The sequence below is a fragment of the Oncorhynchus tshawytscha genome, linkage group LG04, assembly GCF_018296145.1.
Source record: "Oncorhynchus tshawytscha isolate Ot180627B linkage group LG04, Otsh_v2.0, whole genome shotgun sequence".
NCBI lineage: Eukaryota > Metazoa > Chordata > Actinopteri > Salmoniformes > Salmonidae > Oncorhynchus > Oncorhynchus tshawytscha.
The window spans coordinates 53,872,980-53,887,980 of NC_056432.1; the positions used below are offsets into that span (position 1 = coordinate 53,872,980).

Below are 15,001 nucleotides of genomic sequence, written 5' to 3' on the forward strand. Positions count from 1 at the left end.
GCGGCCCACTACCTGATTTAATATGGCCCGCGGAATTATGCTCAGATCACAAACGTATTTGTTATTCAAATTAAAAGCCCAATGAATACCTCGCCTTTCTGTAATGATTTAACTCACATTGCTTGTGGGACATTTAATTTGAAGGCACGTATAAATAACTGCATGAGGACAGACAGTGACTGACAGGCTGACACACACATCACAGTTACAAATAGTAGCTAGCTAAAAAATTGCGCAAAAAATAGTTTTTCAAAGATTTAAAAGGAAAGCACACCCCAGGGGCGGCACGGTAGCCTAGTGGTTAGAGTGTTGGACTAGTAACCGAAAGGTTGCAAGTTCAAATCCCCGAGCTGACAAGGTACAAATCTGTCGTTTTGCCCCTGAACAGGCAGTTAACCCACTGTTCCTAGGCCGTCATTGAAAATAAGAATTTGTTCTTAACTGACTTGCCTAGTTAAATAAAGGTAAAATAAAACAAAATGAATGTAGGGTGTTCCAGCGAGAGTGGGCATAAAAATATTTCTTCATTGAGGTATCAGGGAAAGCTGTGTGCAAACAGAACATCGCTGTCTTGAAAGACTACAACTTGTCCTGACACTTCCAGACGAAGCATGCAGAGAAATATAGGAATGTCTTCTGAGCAGAGGGCAAGGGCACCGAAAGAGTAGCTTTCTCAGTAGCAAAAGCGCAAAGGACTTCTCACAAAACTGAATTCAACAAATGACGGAATTGCGAGAGCTAGCTATGCATCTTTAATTATTATTATTTGTTATTTTTATCTTACTTCAAGGTATTTTCTTAACTGCATTGTTGGTTAAGGGCATGTAAGTAATTATTTCACTTTAGGGTCTACACCAGTTGTATTCGGTGCATGTGACAAATACAATTCGCTGAGGGCGAATTCATTAAAGAATGTTTAATTGACTCTGCAGCAAAACTTTGCCCCGACAAGAAAGAGCTGTTTGAAAATGTTTCCCTGTCAAGACGAACAGTGACAGTGTGTTGAGGACATCGCAGAGAATATGGAACAACAGTTGAAAGACAAGGTAAAGGATTTCACCTATTTCTCATTGGCCCTGGATAAGAGCACTGATGCACGTGACACGGCGCAGTTGTTGATATTCTTACGAGGCATAACCCCAGACTTTGAAATTACAGAGGAGCTTGCTTCTTTGCAGTCAATGAAGAGCACAGCCACAGGGAAATATTTATTGGAGATTAATAAGTGTGTGAGTTTAAAAAAGTTAGTGTGACCACTAACAGGTGCCCAAACTTGACAGGAACAAATGTTGGCCTATAGAAAAGGATACAAGATCAAGTAGCTGAGCTGAACCCAGATCAGAAAATAATTTTCCTGCATTGCATTATTCATCAGGTGCTCTGTAAATGTGTTCTGAAAATGAGCCATGTTTTAGATAGCCACTAAAGTGGTAAACTTCATAAGAGCAAAATCTTTAAACCACAGGCAGTTTGTCTCACTGTTGGAAAAGAGAGTTGGGTCATGCAGATACCACAAATGTGAGATGGATGAGTTTGGGGACGGTGCTTAAAAGAGTGTGGGACCAAAAGTCGGAGCTGGCTGAGTTTTTGCAAATGAAAGGAAAATGTGGATTTCCCTCAACTGCAAGATAAAGAATGGTTGGCTGATTTTGCCTTCACCGTGGACATCATGGCCCTCATGAATGAACTGAATTCCAAACTACAAGGGAAGGGCCTTTTTGCACATCAGATGTACAGTCATGTCAAAGCCTTCAAGGGAAAATGACTCCTCCTGACCCGCCAAGTAGAAGCCAACAATCTCACCCACCTTCCGACACTACTAGTCTGTTCCCTATCAGATGACCAGTGGGTAAACATCGCCGCTGCGTGCTTGAACGGTGAGTTCTCATTGTTTTGAGGATTTCAAAGTGCTGGAAAATGACACGGTTGGTTTCCTCTCGTTTCACCTTCAAAGTGGATAACACCCACTGACCTGCAACTTGAGCTTATCGATCTTCAGTCTGATGCAGTGATTGGACTACTATTCAAAACAATGTCACTGACGAGATTCTATGCATCTCTCGATGAACAAAACTTCCCAAAGATTAGGAGTCATGCTCAGAAGATGTTTGTACTGTTTGGGTCAACCTATGTATGTGAACAGACATTTTCAGTGAGGAAATATAAGATAGCTCATCTCTTACTGACTCTCACCTCTCAGAAATCCTGCGCATAGCGACGTCAGAAACTATATCTGACTTCACTGCTCTAGTCAATGCCCATCAGAGACTTCACTCCTCACACTGAGTAGTTTAAATGTAATGTTGAGCTTTCTTTTTCTTGTGCATACCCGTTAACAAGAGTTCTATCTGTGGTGCTGAATGCACAGTGTACTTTTCCCTTTGTGTAGTTCATTGCATGTTTAATAATGAAAATACCTACCAAAAGGAGAACATGGATGTGGTTTATTTCTGTGCATGTTAAAAAAAGATAAATAAGTAGCATATCTGATCGTGATTTACAGTACATATATCTGTCAACAGCCATACACATGATGCATAATCCTATAATATGATTCTGGCCCACGACGGCAAAAATATAGTCTAATGTGGCCCTCCATGGAAAACAATTTACCAGGCCTGTTCTAGGCATTCTCTCAACCAGCATCATAAGGTAGTCACCTGGAATGCATTTCAAATAACAGGTCTGCCTTGTTAAAAGTACATTTGTGGAATTTCTTTCCTTCTTAATGTGTTTTGAGACAAATGGTTGTGTTGTGACAAGATGGGGGTGATATACAGAAGATATTTGGTAAAAGACCATGTCCATATTATGGCAAGAACAGCTCAAATAAGCAAAGAGAAACGACAGTCCATCATAACTTTAAGACATGAAGGTCAGTCAATCTGTAAAATTTCAAGAACTTTGAACGTTTCTTCAAGTGCAGTCGCAAAAACCATCAAGCGCTATAATGAAACTGGCTCTCATGAGGACCGTCATAGGAAAGGAAGACCCAGAGTCACCTCTGCTGCAGAGGATAAGTTCATTAGAGTTACCGGCCTCAGAAATTGCAGCCCAAATAAATACTTCAGAGTTCAAGTAAGTGATATCTTAACATCAACTGTTCAGAGGAGACTGCGTGAATCAGGCCTTCGTGGTCAAATTGCTGATAAGAAACCACTACTAAAGGACACCAATAATAAGAAGAGACTTGCTTGGGACAAGAAACACGAGCAATGGACATTAGACCGGTGGAAATCTCTACTTTGGTCTGAAGAGTCCAAATTTTTGATTTTTGGTATCAACCGCCGTGTCTTTGTGAGATGCAGAGTAGGTGAACGGATGATCTCAGCATGTGTGGTTCCCACCGTGAAGCATGGAGGTGGTGGTGTGACGATGCTTTGCTGGTGACACTGTCTGTGATTTATTCAGAATTCAAGGCACACTTAACCAGCATGGCTACTACAGCATTCTGTAGTGATACGCCATCCCATCTGGTTTGCGCCTAGTGGGACTATCATTTGTTTTTCAACAGGACATTGATCCAACAGACCTCCAGGCTTTGTAAGAGCTATTTGACCAAGAAGGAGAGTGATGGAGTGCTGCAACAGATGACCTGGCCTTTACAATCACCCGACCTCAATCCAATTGAGAAGGTTTGGGATGAGTTGGACCGCAGAGTGAAGGAAAAGCAGCCAACAAGTGCTCAGCATATGTGGGAATTTCTTCAAGACTGTTGGAAAAGCATTCCAAGTTAAGCTGGTTGAGAGAATGCCAAGAGTGTGCAAAACTGTCATCAAGGAAAAAGGGTGGCTACTTTCAAGAATCTCGAATATAAAATACATTTTGATTTGTTTAACACTTGTTTGGTTACTACATGATTCCATATATGCTATTTCATAGTTTTGATGTCTTCACTATTATTCTACAATGTGGAAAATAGTCAAAATAAAGAAATATCCTTGAATGAGTAGGTGTGCCCAAAACTTTGACTGGTACTGTACATATATTTTGTAGGCTAATTTAGGATGTAGGGTAAAACTTTTTCGGTCTGTTGTAACTAAGGATATTGCAGTTGCACAAGTAGGGCGCAGTATAAACATTGCACCAATTAACATAAATCTGTAAAACTGAAGAAAAAAAACACATTTTGACTGACAATCATCCTCCAGCTCAGACAATGTTGCAAAAAAAACAAACATTAAATCTCAATTTTGACTGCCTGTCTGAGTCCTGCTTGTTTGATATGCTGTGGTAGCCGAGGGAGTAGTAAAGTAGAGAATATCGCAAATAGGCAGAAGCTTAGATTGTTTAGCTATCGGAAAGAGGATTCCAGAGAATTCAGCAACACAGCCAATACATATAAAAAAGGCAGGGAATTCTGGATAGGGTGAGGAAGTGTAATGGACACCTCTTGTGAAGAACTCAAGACAGCACTGTCACCTTTGCTCTGTGGGGGGTTTTGACTCCTGTCACGCAACACATTGATTTCGTAGACGGCACCGTAAGGCTCAAAAAGCTCCCGCAGCTGTTCCTCTGCCCAGGACCGTGGGATCTGGCCAACGAACATCTTGATAGCATCGATGTCAGGCTGGTCTGGGTGGTCCAGGGTCCCATTCATCTTCTTTGCCCTGAGAGAGAAAGAACGGTTGTTATAATATGGCTACATGACGTGAACTAGGGCAAAAGAAGCTACATTTAAAAGCAGTCTTCCCCAGTAGCACATTAAATATGTCCCTGCTGGAAATAACAATTGCATAATACACTAAGCAACTGGAAGCTTCACAAAATGGCATCTTCTGAGCAAGGGCTGTTTTGCAGAAAGGTACAATCAAGTGTAGACTATTTCAGTAGCACTGCATAACTTGTAGTCAAGTTGTTAAGTGTCAGTTGAAAGAGGTGACGTGACTGAGGAAACATTCTAAAATGCATACAAAAACATACGGCACCAAATGCATACCGCTAGCAGAGAAATGACCTATGCAACTAAGACCAATAGCTCTAAAGAGAATGATCTTGAATGTGACATTCGTTTTGAGAGATCTGATCTTTCATAACCAAACAATGATTTATTTAATGTAATATTGAAGGCTGCACAAAACAAAAGAACATCAAGTCCATCCTTGTCATATCCATAATGTGAATGAATTAATATATGATAATAAATATAATTTGAATTTGTGCAAGCACAAACCAACTAGGTTTTCAGTTGACAAACACCTACCTCCATATCATCAGAGAAATCCAATCAAGACTGTCTAACCTAATAAAGTAGTAAAATTCTGACAGGCTAATTCTATTTTTATGCATTCAGACACCATATTCAGTGTTTAAGCCAATATCGCATTTCAAACACAAATGAAAGATGGATTTATTGAGATTGCACAAAAGATTTCAAATAGGACAGGAATATTTCAAGTAGAGGTCGACCGATTATGATTTTTCAACGCCAATACCGATTATTGGAGGACCAAAAAAAGCCAATACCGATTAAATCGGTCGATTTTTTGGGGTGAATAATGACAATTACAACAATACTGAATGAACACTTATTTTAACTTAATATAATACATCAATAAAATCAAATTTAGCCTCAAATAAATAATGAAACATGTTCAATTTGGTTTAAATAATGCAAAAATAAAAGTTTTGGAGAAGAAAGTAAAAGTGCCATGTAAAAAAGCTAATGTTTAAGTTCCTTGCTCAGAACATGAGAACATATGAAAGCTGATGGTTCCTTTTAACACGAGTCTTCAATATTCCCAGGTAAGAAGTTTTAGGTTGTAGTTATTATAGAAATTATAGGACAATCTCTCTCTATACCATTTGTATTTCATATAACTTTGACTATTGGATGTTCTTATAGGCACTTTAGTATTGCCAGTGTAACAGTATAGCTTCCGTCCCTCTCCTCGCCCCTACCTGGGCTCGAACCAGGAACACATCGACAACAGCCACCCTCGAAGCAGCGTTACCCATCGCTCCACAAAAGCCGCGACCTTGCAGAGCAAGGGGAACAACTACTCCAAGTCTCAGAGCGAGTAACGTTTGAAACGCTATTAGCGCACACCCCGCTAACTAGCTAGCCATTTCACATCGGTTACACCAGCCTAATCTCGAGAGTTGATAGACTTGAAGTCATAAACAGCTCAATTGCTTGAAGCACAGCGACGAGCTGCTGGCAAAACGCACGAAAGTGCTGTTTGAAAGAATGCTTCCGAGCCTGCTGCTGCCTACCAACACTCAGTCAGACTGCTCTATCAAATCATAGACTTAATTATAACATAATAATACACAGAAATACGAGCCTTGGGTCATTAATATGGTCGAATCCGGAAACTATCATCTTGAAAACAAGACGTTTATTCTTTCAGTGAAATGCGGAACCGTTCTGTATTTTATCTAACGGGTGGCATCCATAAGTCTAAATATTCTTGTTACATTTCACAAGCTTCAATGTTATGTCATAATTACGTAAAACTCTGGCAAATTAGGCAGCCCAAACTGTTGCATATACACAGACTGCGTGCAATGAACACAAGAGAACAGTCTTCAGAAATAGTCTTCACAGAGTTCGCAACGAGCCAGGTTAGCAGGCAATATTAACTAAATATGCAGGTTTAAAAATATATACTTGTGCATTGATGTTTATGGTTAGGTACACATTGGAGTAAGACAGTCCTTTTTCGCGAATACGCACCGCATTGATTATATGAAACGCAGGACACGCTTGATAAACTAGTAATATCATCGACCATGTGTAGTTAACTAGTGATTATGATTGATTGTTTTTTATAAGAAGTTTAATGCTAGCTAGCAACTTACCTTGGCTTCGTACCGCATTTGCGTAACAGGCAGTCTCCTCATGGAGTGCAATGTAATCAGGTGGTTAGAGCATTGGACTAGTTACCTGTAAGGTTGCAAGATTGAATCCCCGAGCTGACAAGGTAAACATCTGTCATTCTACCCCTGAACAAGGCAGTTCACCCACCGTTCATAGGCCGTCATTGAAAATAAGAATGTGTTCTTAACTGACTTGCCTAGTTAAATAAAGATTATTTTTTTATTGGCCAAATCGGTGTCCAAAAATTACGTAAGTATTCAGACCCTTTACTCAGTACTTTGTTGAAGCACCTTTGGCAGAAATAACAGCCTTGCGTCTTCTTGGGTATGACGCTACACGCTTGGCACACCTGTATTTGGGGAGTTTCTCCCATTCTTCTCTGCAGATCCTCTCAAGCTCTGTCAGGTTGGATGGGGAGCGTCGTTGCACAGCTATTTTCAGATCTCTCCAGAGATGTTGGATTGGGTTCAAGTCCGGGCTCGAACTGGGCCACTCAAGGACTTTCAGAGACTTGTCCCGAAGCCACTCCTGCGTTGTCTTGGCTGCGTGCTTAGGGTCGTCGTTGTCCTGTTGGAAGGTGAACCTTCACCCCAGACTGAGGTCCTGAGCTCTCTGTAGCAGGTTTTCATCAAGTATATGGGTATACTTTGCTCCATTTCCCAGGATCTTAACCAGTCTCCAAGACCCTGCTGCTGAAAAACATCCCCACAGCATGATGATGCCACCACCATACTTCACCGTAGAGATGGTATTGGCCAGGTCATGAGCAGTGCCTGGTTTACTCCAGACGTGACACTTAGCATTCAGGCCAAAGAGTTCAATCTTGGTTTCATCAGACCAGAGAATCCTGTTTCTCATGGTCAGAGTCCTTTAGGTGCCTTTTGGCAAACTCCAAGTGGGCTGAGGAGTGGCTTCCATCTGGCCACTCTACCATAAAGGCCTGGTTGGTGGAATGCTGCAGAGATGGTTGTCCTTCTGGAAGGTTCTCCCATCTCTACACAGGAACTCTGTCAGAGTGACCATCAGGTTCTTGTTCACCTCCCTAACCAAGGCCCATCTCCCCTGATTGCTCACTTTGGCTGGGCAGCCAGCTCTAGAAATCTAGGAGGTTCCAAACTACTTCCCTTTAACAATGATGGAGGCCACTGTGTTCTTGGGGACCTTCAAATTCTGCAGAAATGTTTTGGTACCCTTCCCCAGAACGCAGCAGTGGCTTCGGGACAAGTCTCTGAATGTCTTTGAGTGGCCCAGCTCGGGCCTGGACTCGAACCCAATCCAACATCTCTGGAGAGATCTCAAAATAGCTGTGCAATGACGCTCCCCATCCAACCAGAGTTGCGCAGCGGTTTAATGCACTGCATCTCAGTGCTAGAGGCGTCACTACAGACCCTGGTTCGATCCCAGGCTGTATCACAACTGGTTGTGATCGGTAGTCCCATAGGGCGGCGCACAATTGTCCCAGCGTCGTCCGGGTTATGCCGTTATTATAAAATAAGAACTTGTTCTTAACTGACTTGCCTAGTAAAAAATAAAAATCTGTGCCTCAATACAATTTTGTCTCGGAGCTCTACGGACAATTCCTTCGACCTCAAGCTTGGTTTTTGCTCTGACAGACACTGTCAACTGTGAGACCTTAAATAGACAGATGTGCGCCTTTCCAAATCATGCCCAATCAATTTAATTTACTACAGGGCAACTCCAATCAAGTTGTAGAAACAGCTCAAGGATGATCAATGGAAAGGGGATGAACCTGAGCTCAATTTGGAGTCTCATAGCAAACGGTCTGAATACTCAGATGTGTTTTACATTTTTTATAAATTAGCAAAAAAATGTCTAAAAACCTGTTTTTGCTTTGTCATTATGGGGTATTGTGTGTAGAGTGATGAGGACTATTTATTTAATCCATTATAGAATAATGCTGTAACGTAACAAAATGTTCAAAAGGTGAAGGGGTCTGAACACTTTCCGAATGCACTGTACATTGAGAAAGACCGAGAGAGTACGCAACACGTTCCGAGAAAAACGTAAAGCGATAGATCTAAGGACACCATCTTATGAGCACATGAAGGGTACTTCGGGATTTTGGCAATGATGCCCTTTATCTTCATCCACAAATTCAGATTAACTCATGGATACCATTTTATGTCTATGTATCCAGTATGAAGGAAGTTAAGAGGTAGTTTCCATACTTTCCAAACATTGCGCTAATGCTAGTTAGCAACTTCCTTCAAACTGCACGCAGATGTAAGAATTATACCCACGTGTTCATCGGACTCGAATTGCCAAAATCCTTTATCACTTTAAGGATACCAGGAAATATAATCTCAATGGACACAATACTGCCGATTGACATGTCATGACAAGAGTTCACTTTTTAGTAATTAAGCACGATTTGTGAAAATCGTTCAACCTGATTCTATTTCTGTGGTATTGATAACCCAAACTACCTTTAGATCACTGAATAATATGTAAAAAATATTCTAGATCCAAATGGCCTCATATAGGCAAACCAACCATAAGCTGTAATAGGGTTGGGCGGTATACTGTGGCATTTTGAAATACACGGTATGATTTTCAATTCCATGGAAAATATTTTTGTAATCAATGTTTTAATTTTTTAAATGCAGTCAACGTGTGCACTAGGTTAATAGATAAAACAGATTGCGTTCTTCATTTCACCCGATTATTTTTCATTATGAAGTTTACCAAACAGCTGATTGAGCCGGTCAGGTGTTTGGTTACAAAAAAGTACAATGGGCAAATGGGAGCTTTGTGAGGGGAGTCACTCCTGTGCAGTACAACTTAAGTGAGGTGATGAAGTTACACTTAGTTCTATGACATTCACAACTGTTTGCCAGCTATATGTTATATCTATTAAGTTAACTTTCTAAAATGTGCCAAATTAATTCTCTCCAGCTGTTTATTTGGTTAGCTAACTTGCTAGCCAATTGGCTATTGCAAGATCAAGCATCTGAGTCTTGGTAACAGCAGAGGCAATCCCCTGCTTGATTAAGATATACAGTTGAAGTTTACATACACCTTAGCCAAATACATTTAAACTCAGTTTCACAATTCTTGACATTTAATCCTAGTAAAGAATCCTTGTCTTAGGTCAGTTAGGATCACCACTTTATTTTAAGAATGTGAAATGTCAGAATAATAGGAGAGAGAATTATTTATTTCAGCTTTTCTTTCATCACATTCCCAGTGGGTCAGAAGTTTACATACACTCAATTAGTATTTGGTAGCATTGCCTTAATTGTTTAACTTGGGTCAAACATTTTGGTTAGCCTTCCACAAGCTTCCCACAATAAGTTGGGTGAATTTTGGCCCATTCCTCGTGACAGAGCTGGTGTAACTGCGTCAGGATTGTAGGCCTCCTTGCTCGCACACGCTTTTTCAGTTCTGCCCACAAATTTTCTATAAGATTGAGGTCAGGGCTTTGTGATGGCCGCTCCAATACCTTGACTTTGTTGTCCTTAAGCCATTTTGGCACAACTTCGGAAGTATGCTTGGGGTCATTGTCCATTTGGAAGACCCATTTGCGACTAAGCTTAAACTTCCCGACTGATGTCTTGAGATGTTGCTCCAATATATCCACAATTTTCTTTCCTCGTGATGCCATCTATTTTGTGAGGTGCACCAGTCCCTCCTGCAGCAAAGCACCCCCACAACATGATGCTGCCACCCCCGTGCTTCACGCTTGGGGTGGTGTTCTTCAGCTACAAACATAATGATGGTCATTATGGTCAAACAGTTCTATTTTTGTTTCATCAGACCAGAGGACATTTCTCTAAAAAGTATGATCTTTGTCCCCATGTGCAGTTGCAAACTGTTGTCTGGCATTTTTATGGCGGTTTTGGAGCAGTGGCTTCTTCATAACTGAGCGGCTTTTCAGGTTATGTCGATATAGAACTTGTTTTACTGTGGATATAGATTATTTTGTACCCGTTTCCTCCAACATCTTCACAAGGTCCTTTGCTGTTGTTCTGGGATTGATTTGCACATTTTGCACCAAAGTACGTTCATCTTTAGGAGACAGAACACGTCTCCTTCCTGAGCGGTATGACGGCTGCCTGGTCCCATGGTGTTCATACTTGCTTGCTATTGTTTGTACAGATGAACGTGGTACCTTCAGCCATTTGTAAATTGCTCCCAAGGATGAACCAGACTTGTGAAGGTCTACAATCCTTTTTTTGAAGTCTTGGCTGATTTATTTAGATTTTCCCATGACATCAAGCAACGAGGCACCGAGTTTGAAGGTAGGCCTTGAAATACATTCACAGGTACACCTCCAATTGACTCAAATTATGTCAATTAGCCTATCAGAAGCTTCTAAAGCCATGACATCATTTTCTGGAATTTTCCAAGCTGTTTAAAGGCACAGTCAACGTAGTGTAGGTAAACTTCTGACCGATTGGAATTGTGATACAGTGAATTATAAGTTAAATAATCTGTCTGTAAACAATTGTTGGAAAAAATACCTTGTGTCCTAAACGACTTGCAAAAACTATAGTTTGTTAACAAGAAATTTGTGGAGTGGTTGAAAAACGAGTTTTAATGACTCCAACCTAAGTGTAAGTAAACTTCCGACTTCAACTGTATGCTGTCTAATATTTGTTTATTCTGTGCAGAAAACTGTGTAGCCTTTTAACATTACCTAGTGTTTAAAGCTTTGGGCAAGTTTGCTAACGGTCGCTGGTTTGAATACCCGAGCTGTCAAGGTGAAAAATCTGTCGATGTGCCCTTGAGCAAGGCACTTAACCGTCATTTGCTCTAGGGGTGCCGTACTATTATGGCTGACCGTGTAAAACAACACATTTCACTGCACCTATGTGGAGTATGTGACCCCCCAAAAAATATACTTTTTTTTACCTGTCCTTGCAATTAGTTTATGTTCGCATGTGTTCGTTAGCACTTACCTAGCATATTTGGAATGCTTTAGTACTTGTTAACAATTTGTTAGCAAATAGCCTGCGGCTATGGAACCCTGACCTGTTCACCAGACGTGCTACCTGTCCCAAACCTACTGTTTTCAACTCTCTAGAGACAACAGGAGTGGTAGAGATACTCTCAATGATCGACTATGAAAAGCCAACTGACATTTACTCCTGAGGGACTGACCTGTTGCACCCTCGACAACTACTGTGATTATTATTATTTGACCATGCTGGTCATTTATGAACATTTAAACATCTTGGCCATGTTCTGTTATAATCTCCACCCAGCACAGCCAGAAGAGGACTGGCCACCCCTCATAGCCTGGTTCCTCTCTAGGTTTCTTCCTAGGTTTTGGCCTTTCTAGGGAGTTTTTCCTAGCAATCGTGCTTCTACACCTGCATTGCTTGCTGTTTGGGGTTTTAGGCTGGGTTTCTGTACAGCACTTTGAGATATCAGCTGATATAAGAAGGGCTATATAAATACATTTGATAACACCATTTTTGGGGCTTTTTTTTTTTTTTTTTTTTTTTTTTACCTTTGAAAAAATTATTGCGCCCCATGTGTGCACCACTGGTAAAACCATGTATGGTACTGGTAAGGTAGTAAGGTATGAAAATATGCTCTATAAGCTCTAACCTGCTTTAGTTTGGAATGTATGACAATACCTGGTAGTAGCCTATTTATTCACTTCACATTAACCCACTAAAGCCTTAATGTGTATGTTACATCTAAGCAAGGCTAAAATGAAAAGATAATTAGAAGTAAAAAAAAAAAAAAAAAAAACAAGATCAAAGAATAAGCAACAAACTTTCCTAACGATTTCCCTGTAGCGAAATTGGCAATGACATGGGTTAGACCATGAAATATGTAGTCTACAGTATGCATAAACTTCAAAACATGCTTGTTTTAAAGCCTCTGACATGTACAATAACCACTGATTGTAAGTTGATCTAGAAAAAAGCAGCAGCTAAAATAATAAAATCCAACTAACACTGCATACGGAATACAGACTCTGAACCATTATGGGGGACACTTGGGGAGTATGCACCTGTTGAAAACTCGCTCTTCTACCGTTTTCTCATTCGACATCTACATATCAAATTTAAAGTACCAAGTTTTGGAATGGTCAAGTCACAAGCTGGGACCAAACTACAGATCAAGAAATTGAGTATCAGTATAGACTGATGCTGAAAACACATGACTAAATACGAGGTGGATCCAATATATCAAACAAGTAACATTATAACCTACCCCCCCACCAACATGACACCAAAACTAATGTAAAAAAACTAAACCTCAAATTCATTTCTGAAAAGCACTTTAGCAATAGGCTATTAACCCATTGCTAGAAAGAAGAAAAACTACTTACACGGGACTAGAATTCAAAGAGCAATGGTCCACCATCATCTCAGGCAAAAAATCCAGTTTAAAAGAGGCCATGTTTTTGTGTTTCTCCCCTTTTCCAAAGTAAAAAAAAAATGGAAAGATAACTCACTTTTTCACACCAGAAAATAAGTCAAGATACACTGCAAACTACTAGAGCCTACTCAGAAACTTTTCTTCAAGAGTGTGAACTTGTGGAAAGAAGCATAAGAGTGGCTGTTGTGGAAAAACTATGGCGAAACTACATGGAGGCTGATGCAAAACTACGAGAAGTAACAAAAAATGGTAAAGAACCAACAAATTCAATTAATTGGACAACGGTGAAACTTTGAACCAGAGTAGAACACACAACAAATCCTCACTGTCCAACAAACTGGGTCTAGATTAACAGAAGAGTAGGCAGGCCACTGAAAGCTGTGGCCCTGGGTCCCACAAAAAAAAAGTGCTGATGGGCTGGGGCTTTTTGTGAGCATTTCTCTTAGCCAAGCAGAACTGGGTGCAGCGTCAGATAAATAGAGTGTCAGATTGATGCTGATAAGGACGAGTGACTGTCCGGAATGAATGGGGAACGGGGGCGAGCTGGTAATCCCTGCACTAATATGAGGCTGGGAGACAATCAGGTTCCGGCACTGGGACTCGGTCACCCTGTTGTTCTGTGGCAGAGGGTGGGTGGGAGGGGGGGGCTGGGTCATATGACATTGGTCGCATTAACTCCCCACCCTAACCCCCTGACCTTAGGAAACCCACAGGCATGGCAGAGAACACATAAACAAGGATGGCAACCTGTGTTAACAACCTGGGCAGTGGATGGCTCTATAACCTTTCCTTTTCTTTTGTTTGCGCCATCACAACAACCAGAGGGGGTTTCAAAACCACTATTACGATTTAATAAGCCTACTTAAATTATAGAAAACATTGCTTTCAAGCTTTCTTGACCATTTCTATAAAATATTTCCCTTGGGCCAACTGAGGAGATAGCCGCCGTTTTACGGTCTCCTAACCAATTGTGCTATTATGTGTTTGTTTTTTTACGATATTTGTAAATTAATTTGTACATAATGTTTCTGCAACCATCTCTTACGGCAGAAAAGAGCTTCTGGATATCAGGACAGCGATCACTCACCTCGGATTAGACAAAGATTTTTAACAACGACAAGCAGGACTCACACGATATTCTCCAAACACCCCGCAGGGCAGACATCCCAATTATTCGCATAAGGAAGCGATGCAGAGGAAGTAGAGCCGGATGGCTCATCCGGATATGCAGAAGGAGAGTAGGAAAGCTGCCATTACCGTCAATATTACTCGCCAACGTGCAATCATTGGACAATAAACTAGACGAGGTACGATCACGAATATCCTACCAACGGGACATCAAAAACTGTAATATTCTATGTTTCACGGAATCGTGGCTGAATGACGACATGGATATTCAGCTAGCGGGATACACGCTGCACCGGCAAGATAGAACAGCACACTCCGGTAAAACGAGGGTGGGCTGTCTGTGCATATTTGTAAACAACAGCTGGTGCACAAAATCTAAGGAAGTCTCTAGATTTTGCTCGCCTGGAGTATTGTGATGAATTACAGGCCACACTACTTGCCTAGAGAGTTCTCAGCTATACTTTTTGTGGCTGTTTATTTACCACCACAATCACATGCGGGCACTAAGAATGCACTCAATCAGCTGTATAAGGAAATAAGCAAACAGAAAACCACTCACCCAGAGGCGGCGCTCCTAGTGGCCGGAATCGTTAATGCAGGGAAACTTAAATCAGTTCTTCCAAATCTCTATCAATGTGTTAAATGTGCAACCAGAGGGACAAAAAATCTAGATCACCTGTACTCCACACA

General features: G+C 41.0%; 1 protein-coding gene across 31 annotated transcripts in view; it reads right to left on the bottom strand.

Moving 5' to 3' along the window:
* LOC112248999 (CUGBP Elav-like family member 1) overlaps nt 1–15,001 on the bottom strand; it is a 58,155-nt gene that overhangs the window by 16,674 nt on the left and 26,480 nt on the right. For 26 of the 31 annotated variants that reach the window (XM_024418528.2, XM_024418540.2, XM_042320890.1 and 23 more), the window contains one exon: nt 4,423–4,610. In XM_024418528.2, the coding sequence (XP_024274296.1) occupies nt 4,423–4,610 (188 nt within the window). Of the gene's footprint in view, nt 1–4,422; nt 4,611–13,133; nt 13,543–15,001 lie in introns of those variants that run through there. The other 5 variants (XM_042320897.1, XM_042320895.1, XM_042320898.1 and 2 more) reach the window with 3 other exon arrangements.